This window comes from Myotis davidii, unplaced genomic scaffold (genome assembly GCF_000327345.1).
Source record: "Myotis davidii unplaced genomic scaffold, ASM32734v1 scaffold317, whole genome shotgun sequence".
Lineage (NCBI taxonomy): Eukaryota > Metazoa > Chordata > Mammalia > Chiroptera > Vespertilionidae > Myotis > Myotis davidii.
Genome location: NW_006288994.1, coordinates 1,179,556 through 1,191,018, shown reverse-complemented (window position 1 = coordinate 1,191,018; position 11,463 = coordinate 1,179,556). Strand labels below are relative to the sequence as shown.

General features: G+C 40.4%; 1 protein-coding gene across 5 annotated transcripts in view; it reads right to left on the bottom strand.

The window, feature by feature from the left end:
* The window catches only part of RUNX1T1 (runt related transcription factor 1; translocated to, 1 (cyclin D related)), a 139,389-nt gene that overhangs the window by 9,889 nt on the left and 118,037 nt on the right, over positions 1–11,463 (bottom strand). For all 5 annotated transcript variants that reach the window (XM_015562301.1, XM_015562299.1, XM_015562303.1 and 2 more), the window contains exons 9-10: positions 10,675–10,743; positions 4,908–5,098 (exon numbers count right to left, since the gene is read on the bottom strand). In XM_015562301.1, coding sequence (XP_015417787.1) covers positions 4,908–5,098; positions 10,675–10,743 — 260 coding nt within the window. The remainder of the gene's footprint in view (positions 1–4,907; positions 5,099–10,674; positions 10,744–11,463) is intronic.

The following is an 11,463-nucleotide window of genomic DNA, read 5'->3' as shown; positions in this document are numbered from 1 at the left end:
AAAGAGGAAAAAGAACGTTTTAGTCAGAAAATTTCCTCTATCTTGTGATAAAGGACTGTGGCAAATATGGCAGATGATACCTTGTGCTATTGCTCTCAAAACATGTGAAATTAAAATATTTATGTAAAAAAAAATAACATCTCGTTCCTTACTGAGAAAAATGGAGGCTGACAGGAGCAAAACGAATCACCCCCAACCCTCCGATGCGGTGACTGAGCTAGAGCCAGAATTCAGTCTTCTGAGTCCTCCTCCTGGGTTCCTCCTGCCACACCCACCTGCCTCTGAGCTTGGCTAGCAGAAGAGGATCATCCGATTGGCTGAACCAGGCCTTTAAGGGGTGTGGCTCTATAACCTACTATCCAGACCAGGGCACCTGAGAGTGAAAGGGGTGCTTTTGATAATTACATGGGGACAACAGAAGTAACCTGAGAATGTCTCACTCAAACTGAGATGTATGGGCGCCCGGAACGCCACCTTTATATATTACAGTGCATGATCCTCATTTCCACAGCAGACCGCATGAACTAGTACTTAAGCATTTGTGCTCTCTCTGCCCTTTCCAATCCACAGAGGAGATCCGTCTGGGATAAAGAACTGCTCTGAGCTCGTTTAAACATTTTAACTTGTGTTGTTCATGCACAAAAACGGCAGAAAACTTACTCCTTCGCCACCGGCACACACACGTTGGACAGATCAAAACCACTGAGTTTCTGAAGGTTGCTCAAGGAAGATCACCTGATGGGTATACTCCAAACCCTGCAAGTCCATTGAAGAACCACAGCTCCTCCTTCTTCCTTGATGGCTAACGGACCATCAAGTCCTACCCGTGCTATCTCATGGATATTCAGCTAGTACATCCCCACCACCACCACCAACCATCTTGACCCAATCAACTTCCTCCTCAGCTGTCTCCTAAAACAGATTGGTTCCTCCTTTTCATGTCCTCCCATCTCTCCCCACGATGCAGCCTGAGTGATCTTCCAAAACATCCCTGCTCTCAAAGTCTAGTGAAGCTTCCTTCCCCATCTTCCCTGCCATTTACAGTTATATGCATCAAGTAACAAACTCCTCTGGGCAAGGCACAAACATGATTTTTTGTTTTCTTGTTGTTAATCCTCATCAGGGGATATTTTTCCATCGATTTTTAGAGAGAGTGGAAAGAGAGAGGGAGAGACAGAGAAACATTGATGTGAGAGAAGCACATCGATTGGTTGCCTCCTGCATGAGCCCTGACCAGGGCCCAGGCCAATGCAACCAAGGTATGTGACTTTGATTGGAACTGAACCCGGGACCCTCTGGTCTGCAGGTCAACACTCTATCCACTGAGCCAAACATGATTTTTAAAAAGAATGTCCATTCGTTTCTGGATCCAGTTTCTGGATAGTAGGTTATAGAGCCACACCCCTTAAAATCAATGGATCCTATATTTAATGGAAATATTGTTTTCAACCAATTACTATGATGGTTAGACCTTTTATTTTTTTTTCCTAAGAAAACAATGAGCAATTCATAAAATTTCTAAAGTAAAAGCTATGTGGGTGTTATCTGGTTTATTGACTAGTTAAAATTCAATCAAACCTCCTGAATATAGAAATATAGAAGAGAATCCCGAGAAGTACCTACACTATCTTCTCTGTAGCTCAGGCGGGCCATGCAGTCCTGACCTAACAGGTTCCCCATCCTGGGCCAGCCACGGTGAGGCTGGAGGGGGAGCTCTGTCCTAGCCCAGAGAAGTCAGAGCTGTCCTGGCTCTGTCTGGGAGAGCCCCAGGGAGCTTTCTAGACTTGAGGTGACTTGCAAGCAGCATTGCTGGGGTGGCTTTTATCACACTGTTCCTATGCCTAGGCGTACATTGCTGAGTACAAGGGCAAAACAGGGTGCAGAAAAATATGTTGGATTCAAAGTTGTATCCTCAATCTTAAATGAAAAGGCAAACAATCCTAAGTCGGAGGCGGGGGGAAGGATTTACCTACAAAATTCCACTTAACCATTGGGCAAAAGATACAACTGAATTAAATCTACCACTAACCATGCAGATTGTTCCAGGATAGTCTTACCTTAGGAGAATTAGAGACATTAATTTAGGGCTAATAGATTAACCCTTTACTTGTCAATCCTTGGTCAAAGCACTTTCATAGTGTGTGTGTGTGTGTGTGTGTGTGTGTGTGTGTGTGTGTAGACTGGTGTGCAAGTCTAGAGGAGACCCAGGTACATTCAAATGAAATATTTCTTCCATATCTTTCTCTCCTCTCTCAGGAAAATGTCTACATTACTTTTGCAGAAAAGAGGCTTAATCATTGGCGAGATTGATCCATCCTGCTCAAGTCTTGAAAAGTGGCCTTGCAGTTTAGAGAGAAGAAAAGTAGGGGACAGGACCTGCACTGCATTTCTGTACCTGCACCCCCAAATTACTGCTGTGATCCTCATGAAATGACCCTCCTTCCGTTGCTGTGGAACAGGTATAGACTGACAGCACACTCCAAGTTCCAGCGTAGATTTTGCCATCTCCTAGCTGTGTGACGCTAGCCAGGTGAGTTCCCTTATGGCTAAAAAATTGTCATGTCTCAGGTATAGCCACTGTAGAAGACAGTTGCACGCCTCTTCACATCATGTGAAAGACCAAAGTTTATAGAGCCTTTGTAGCTTTCTCAAAGCCACAGAATTGTGGGAGGCGGAACCAGGAATTAAATATGGCCCTCTAAATTCCACACCCTTCCTCCCAGCATACTGTGCTTTAAATTCCTTGAGAAACTGTCACTGAAGATAAGGGTAGTGCCATATTAAAGATCAGTTTCCCAAGAGATCCCAAAAGAAAAACAGTAACTGTAGAAAATCACTCATACCTAGGTTTTTTCATGCTACCTACTATTACCATTGCTACTGTTTGATAAACCACCTATATATATAAAAACCTAAATGACATTATGACTGGTCGACTGGTTGTTAGGATGACGCAATGACCACCAGGGGGCAGACGCTCAATGCAGGAGCTGCCCCCTGGTGGTCAGTGCGCTCCCACAGCCAACCTCCCACGGCCAGCCAACCTTCTGCGGTTCCTACCCCTGGACTGGGCGACACGGCCTGTATGGGCGCCGGTTGCCAGCCAGGTTGAGGAACCCCACCTGTGCACGAATTTGTGCACTGGGCCTCTAGTATTTTTATAATGCTGGATACTAAGATCAAGCTCATACATTTTCTATGTAAGTTTTATGAATAAAGATAAAAAGCTTATAGACATTGAAGGAATTAGAGCATGTTATAGGATGAATACAAAGACTTAGTTCTCAATTTCTTTCCACACATTTTCTCTTTAGAATTTTGTGACTACAGAATACTCAATCTAAACAACAGACCTGAAACTGTCATATGAAAGTGAAAAGGTTTTAATAATGCCAACAACTGTGCCTCACAGCATTACTGACTTGAACAGAACGGGACAAAGTCTCTCCAAAAGATGTGAATGATTTTTTTTTTTTAAGCACAAAACAAGGTCCTTAAATATCTTAGCCACAGATGCCAATAAAACTGAATTTGTGCTCGGTTAACTTAATAATGAAAAAGTCAGCAAGGGAAGTGTAGATAGAATTCCCTTTGTCCCTCTTTTCCCGAGAAACTTTCAAGTGTTGAAAATCAATTCCTTTTGTCCTCTTAATATTCATCTGCTACACATTAAATAGAAATTCTGGGCACCGAGCAATTCCCACAGGGTCTTTCATCTACAGAGAGGCCTGGTACAAATCAAGTTCTTACTCTCCCCCCCCAAATTATAGATATGTACTCTGGTGGACCATCGATTTATCAGCTCATGGTTGTGCGAGTTCAGTTAATTGTCCTTTATGCACAGTTACTTTGGTTGCTGTATCAGTGCGGAATAGCACCACGTGCTCTTACTTACAGACCATTTTAGAATGCATTCTGTTAGAGCTCCTTGAGCCATTGAGGCTGTGTGTGTATGTGTGTGTGTGTGTGTGTGTGTGTGTGTGTGTTTTAATATCCTGGAACAATACAAAATAACATTGCCCCTGTCAGTGGTGTCACCCAATAAAATGTTCATAACAGTTATTAGAAATAATGTGGAAAAACAGACTGTGCAGAAAATCTCTTAGAAATGTTTAATTATTGCAAACATGGTTTTAGCACTGGGTTTAGGACCAGTAGTTAAGGAAATGACTTTGATCCCAGGCATGTCATGTGTGTTTGGAGAGCAGCTGACACAGGGTATCACTGTTAAATCCCTGCCTTTAGAAGGAAGCCTCGTGCCTATGCTGTCACACACAGCTGAGTGTTGAGTCTCCAAATGGTGCTAGGAAGTTATAAGAACCTTGCGAATATATTAAAAATTTCCTTTGGCGAAGTTGTTCTTTTAGGTCTCTAATAAAGACCAAAGTTGATCAGCGTTCCACCAACTCCACACGTGCCAGAACTCCCCAAATTATTCTAATTTTCACCCCAAAGATGTGTTGGTCTCAATCCAATAGCTGCTTTGATTTGTGATCTCCTGGATCACAACTGAGCCCTCTAGAAAGAAGTCTTACCATTTGCAACAGCATGGATGGACCTGGAGAGCTGTATGCTGAGCAAAATAAGCCAGACGGAGAAAGATAAATATCACATGACCGCACTCATTTGTGGAAGATAACGAACACCACAAACTGATGGACAAAAATAGATCCAGAGACTTAGAGGCATTGAACAAACTTCACAGGGAAGGCCGGGGAGGGGTGGAGGTGGAGGGTAAGAGATCAACCCAAGGACTTGAATCCGTGCATATGCGCATAGCCAATGGACACAGACAGCGCGGGGGTCAGGGGGCAGGGAGAGGTCAATGGGGGAAAAAGGAGACATATGTAACTTTCAACAAGAAAGAATTTAAAGCAACAAAAACCGGAGGCGCTGCCGCCCCTCACCTCGCTGGAGTCCTCCTGCTGATTGATGACGGCCAGCGCGTCCTCCGCCGCCTGCCGCTTGGCCTCGGCCACCGTGCGCTCCATCTTGGCCCGCTCGGTGGTGATCATGTCGTGGGCTTTGCGCTCGGCCTCGGACACGGCCTTCTGCAGCTCGGTCATGGCCTGGCGCTTCACCTCGTTGACGGCCTCCTCTGCACGCCCGCGGGCCACATGGGACAAGAGAACAGTCCTCCGTTAGCTCGGGGCGCAGGGTGCCGGCGCTGTCAAACGGGGTTCTATAGGACCCGCGGGACTGTCGCCCCACGGCTGGGGTGGCGGCGCTTCTGGCTACCTACCCACCCAGCAGATGCCTGAAATTCCTTAGGAAAGCAAAGAGGGGGACTTGGGCTTGCATTTCTAGGAATGTATTTATTTTTAAATATACTTTTTATTGATTTCAGAAAGGGAGAGGGGGAGAAAGAGAGAGAGAAACATCAATGATGAGAGAGAATCATGGATTGGCTGCCTCCTGCACGCTTCCTACTGGGGATCGAGCGGGCAGCCTGGACATGGACCCCTGAGTCCTCAGGGCGATGCTCTACCCACTGAGCCACACCAGCTAGGGCTGGGAATATCTTGTAAACTACTTCTATCATTACTACAGCTTTCCTAGCACCACTGGTACCTCCAGAAAGGATTGTGAGACCAGGCTAAGTATTTAAAGGGCAAAACCACCAGGAGAAACCTGTCCAGATAATTCACAAACATAAAGGCGGCCTCCCACCACGCTATCGGCCGGCGATTTTCAACCGGTGTGCCCTAAGGATTGTTAAGACATGAATACGTATTTAGTCAGGGGCGCTGACCTCTTTTCCGTTAGATTGCCAAATAAAACTTTTTAAAATGACAACAGCTGACACAGTAGTCACTGGTGTGAATGAATCAACATTATGTCTATTTTTTTTTTCAGAATTTAGTCATTAGTTTACCTGTGCCACGAAATGAAAAAAGTTGAAAATCACTGCTATACGTTACTACGAACATAGAAAATTACATGGGTAAAGTTTTCAGAAAGAAGAAAGGAAATACATTTTACACACACACATATTCAAGGGCAAACAACTGTTTTAGTGGTAAAAAAAAAAAAAGCACCATGGTGAAAAGGTAATTCGTATAGCAATTAAGTTAGTGCAGACCTTTTAAAGAAAATCGATGATAAAGCAGATGATTCAGCTTTTCTTTTTCTTAAATCATTTCCTGAGTAATAGGGATATGTACCTTTATAGACTAAATGACAGAGATTTTCAAAAATCGTTTCCTCATTTACAAATTTTAGCCTGTTGTCTATCCAGTTAATCCAATAAGTGCACAGTTTCACATGACCAACTGTTGCTCTGGACAAACAGAACGGAATCATATCACAGGCCGGAACAATCAGGCCTGCCCACAAACCTCAAGGTGTCCAGTTAGCTTTTTTATTTTAGCTGTGGAAAGTGTGCAAAGATTGGGCTAATGCACAACATAAGATTGACAACTAAAACAAGTAATTTCCATTTAAAAAATTAACTGTTCTAATTAACAAGGGAAAATATCCTCCCTCTGAATTAGTTTATCTAATTTTCATCTTTATTCAAAGCAAAATGACAATGATTAATTGAAAATTTAATAAGCAGTAATTATTAACTTGGCAAACCTAGTACCAATTAACACTCTATTAAAACTAATTATGACATGTTTCAAGTGCTTGCACTTAATTGTTTCACCCACTTAAAACACACCTTAATTAAATGTTCTGTTTAATTAAAAACATAGATTCCTAATAAAAATGTTTTACTGTAGATTAAAAATGTAAGCGATGCAAATACTCCTCTGGTTCCTTAAATGTTTATGGTTTATTTCACACATCTACGGCCCGTGACTTGAGGATCATCAAGAGCCCTCCACTGGTAATTAACTGCCATGACTTCTGTAGCCTTCCTCATGTCAGCAGCATTATTCCTGAAGTCCATTCATTTGTAATTACTGTCTGATGGGTTTTATAAACTAAAATATAAGGGGAAAGAGCCAGGCTGTAAATATTAAGTGAAATACCTTAAGCTGTTATTGGTTGCTTTAAGATATGCAGCTAAACTCTGAATGGAAACGGTATGGCAGAGCTGGCAGCACCTTCTTCAGGAACAGACAGAAAAAATGCCTTTATTACACGATCATAAATGCCTTGGGGCACCAGGGAAGTGCTGCCCTTCTAACTATACAGCCAGGGTCTAATTTAGCTTGAATATTCAGAGCGAATTAAAATTCTATCTAAGTGGTAATACAGGACAATAATTTTTGCTTACCATCCAAGCTGTAGCTTGACTAATTGTATATGCAAATCAGGCAATTTGTATTTAAATTATGCATTCCTATTCTAATCCCACAGGCATATACAGATCAGCAAAGAGAATTGGTAGGACATTTTCAAGGTGCTTGAATATTTATTACCAATGGGCAAACATTCGCTGATCAGTTGAAAAGATATATATAAAGAAAACATTCAGTTGCAATGTAAGAACCATCTTTATGTTGATTTGTTCCAATTTTATTAAAGACCTTTTGTAATTTTAGAGTATGTTTTGTTTCCTTTGCTTTTAAAAATACTACTTGAGGGGAAAATTGATGGGACCTTCAGCATTTGTTAACATTCCAATACGTTAAAATGTATAGCTATATTATACAGTATTATTGAGCAACATGAAAATTTTGAATAAAGTCTGTTGATTAAATAATAGTGATGTAACAATGGCCTGTTCTCAGTTTGGTAACCATATTGTGGTTACATAAGAGACTGTCCTGTTAGGAAATTAACATATTGGGAAAATTACACCTGCAAGTTACTTTCAAATGTTTGGGGGCGGGGGGGAGTGGGGGTGGATAATAGAATGCATAACAGAAAAAGGAAGGGAGGAAAGAGAGGAATAGAGAGAGAAAATATATTAAAGCAAATACAGTAAAATAGGGAAAACCGGGTGAAAGGTTTAAGAGAACTTTTTAATAATTCTTAGAACTCTGCACGTTTGATATCGTTTCAAAATAAAATGGTGGGAGCTATTGCATGATGTGCTTTTAAGTACAAGATACGCTTTTTGCAACTACAATTTCCTGTGAAAAGGGACTCAGGAATATGTGGATGTGGTTATACTTCCACTATTTTTGTTACACTACATTGTGGTTACACTACATTGACTTTTGAGAGCTCCACCCTGGATATTTTTCAAATGCTTTCAACTTTATTTTATTTCTTATCAACTGTCACAAATGTAACGTATACTGTATTCATTGCAAAGACACACTTTATAGGCTTTTCTCTAAAAAACAAACAAAAGTAATTTGCCCACAGCACATTTCAGAATCCTGGAGAAAGCTTTCAAATTGTGACAAGCTGAGCGCAGATGCCACGTCTGTGTTTTCATTACGAGGGATGCCGTGACACTCCTAACACTAGACACCTTTTTAAGATGCCTATGGAGATAAAAATTATAAGCAGTTATTCGAGATTTCAAGACCAACTGTCATCTATACTTTGGGAACTGAATACACTCCTTAACATTTAGCATCAATCCATAGAAACTATTTGTGAATGATTCCTATGCATATTAGAGAGACCATATTAGACTGAAGACCTAATATACACAATAGGCATATCTAAAAAATACCCCAAACGTTTACTTAATAACGTTTAACTCTTCTTAGAGCAGGCACAGGCACAATAGACACGGGTGTTCATCTTCCTCTACACTTTAAGTCTTCACAATGTAAATTATACCCAGAATTGGTTTTGTAGAAACCCACAAAACAGACAATACATAATAGTGAACTCAGTAGATGACAACATGTCTACCAAAAAACTGATTAAGTGGACAATACATAGTGCAGTTATTGTCTTTTTGTTAAAACAATCACTTGGTGGTTTTATAATTAACAAATTATGAAATTTACTCATTTAAAGTTTATAATTCAATATTTTTAGTCTACTCACAGTTGTGCTACTATCACTACAATTAATTTTCAGTAGTATGTATAATGCAATTCTGAATCTGCTTCCAACTGCTTACTACTTATGGTAGGCCTTCCTTTGTGCATAGCTACTCATGTTGACTTTCCTACAAAGATGGTATAGTCAGAAGGAGAAATCTGCTCTCACTTAAGAGCAGTCAAACAAAGAAGTGAGCACATAATAGCACTGAAGGAATTTGGATTACACAAGACTTTGCTGTCAATTTTTCTTTATGAACTATCGAGGGTTTAATCTAAATAAGGCAGATGCAAAAACTCTTTTCCTCAACTGAAAAGTCATCCTTCTGCCATACAAAATAGGAATTGTTTGTGCCTCTTACTGGAATCAGTTGCACTGACAGCTTAAAAATGGGGGAGAAAATTGGCCAGAAGAAAGATGTAGCAATTCTTTTTCCAGATAGGTGGCAGCCAGCACATTTTAACAGCTTAGGAGTATCCCATCACTATTGCTTACACAGAAAATCTTCGACGTGATGTTGTAAAGCTGGGAAGACGAGGCAGCTGAGCAGAATATATAGCTGACCTTAATTTTAAGCTGGATGGGTCTATCTAGTTTGCATATTGGACATGCAAGAGAGTTTTCTGGTTTTCAATCTAAGTTATTAAGCCTAGAATACTATCGGATTTTAAACTCCTTATTGCTCTGAAAAAAAAACAAAAAACAGGTTATTTCTTAGAAAAATCTATAAAAAGCACTTGGCTAAGAGCCAAGGGAAAAAAGTCAGAAAGTTGTACAGAACTGCACACACATCTGAGTCAAATAAAAACTGAAAGAGGAAACTTTTATAAAAAACAAAACAAAACAGGAAACCCTTTCCCTTGCCTCTTGCTCCCTAGTTAGGGTTCCTAGCCCTACACTCACCTGGCCGCTTGCAGAAATAACAGTTTTCAGTTTCTCAGCTCAGAAAAGCTATTTTAACATTTGGAGTCATAGCAGCTCCAAGCCACACTACGTATTTGTCCTGTCATCTTTAACTCTTGAAACAGGCTGATGCTTTATCTCCTGAGTTGGTCTCTAAGATTTTTGCTCAACTTCTATAGTGTTGGTGTTCCACCATGATTCTGCCAGATCTGAGCTGGGTTAAGCCCAATACGTCAATGAATCAGTAGGAACTTTAAATCTCATGCCAAGTGTAGGGCAGTATCTCTTAAGGAAAATCAAAGAGAAAAGAAAAATGGTACGAGTTTAGCAACTCTGTCATTTAACTTAAAAAATATTTAGCTGTGATTACTGATTATTATTAATAGCTCAGAAGATCAACTTTAAAAATTGGTTATAATCGTAAGTAACATTTCTGAGTGTCTCCACAAGTCTGTTAGTTTTGATGTGGTCTTCATTAAAATTTAAAAATTCACAGGAAAGGCCTAAAAGTACGCACTTTAAATTATAAAACACCAGGGTTTTTTTCATGAAGAAAACATTGCATGACATGAAACCATGTTAGTCCCTGAAAAACAGGGGTTTATAATGAAAATATGGCCAGCCTCTCAATTACAGCGCCCCTAGCAAATGCTACTAAAACCAAAACTATCGCAGGCTCCAATCAGGCCTCGTTTTAGGATATTAATCAGGATTTTTACATTTTGTTTTGTTGGGGGGTGCTTTGCATGGTTTTGTGGTGGTGGTGGTTGTTAGCAGTAAAGTCCTTTCTTGTCATTCTTCACATCGCTGCATTTAACAACTGCACACAGCTGCCAGAACACTAGACTCGTGTTTTTAAACAATTCTTACCAGCTTTCTTCCAGATCTCCTCTGGCACATATCCAGAAGCAGGCCTGTGAAGGAATTCCCGATGTGCATCTATAAAAAGGATAAAAAGCGGTGGAGAGAGGAGGAAAGCACATGAGCACCATTATGTCATTACAAGGAGGAGACGTTAGCTATGCCCATTCTATTGGCTTCTTTACAAAAACAGCTTTAAAAGGCTAAGCATTTCACTTCTAGAAAATAAACAAAAATAGCAGGACCAGTCTTGGCCTAAATGCCTTGTATGCTTAAAGCCGAAGCGATTTGAGTGACTTCATTCTACAATGTGTTTGGAAACACTGCTCCCAGTGTGGATCACTACAGGAATTTCCATGGGTATATTTTTATTTACAGAAAACAAATTGCATTGGTAGTTTTTCTTTTAAGAGTCAAATGGGGAGTTAAAAAAAATAAAATGTTAGGATAATAAAATTTTCACCCAGCTCTGACTCTACCACCTTCCCATAAATAGTGAGCCTTACTGTGTGGCTAACCAGTTCTCACACTCAATTACTTCTTGTCAGCTGATTTCTCAACAGAAACTTTGCAAGCCAGAAGGGTGGCAAGAAATATTCAAAGTGATGAAAAGCAAGGACCTACAACCAAAATTACTCTACCTAGCAGAGCTATCACTTAGAATTGAAGTTAAGATAAAGAGCTTCCCAGACAAGAAAAGCTAAAGGAGTTCATCACCACCAAACCATATATTTAATATTAAAATATTAAAGCATCTTCTTTAAGAAGAAAAAAAGAATATATGAACAATAAAATGGC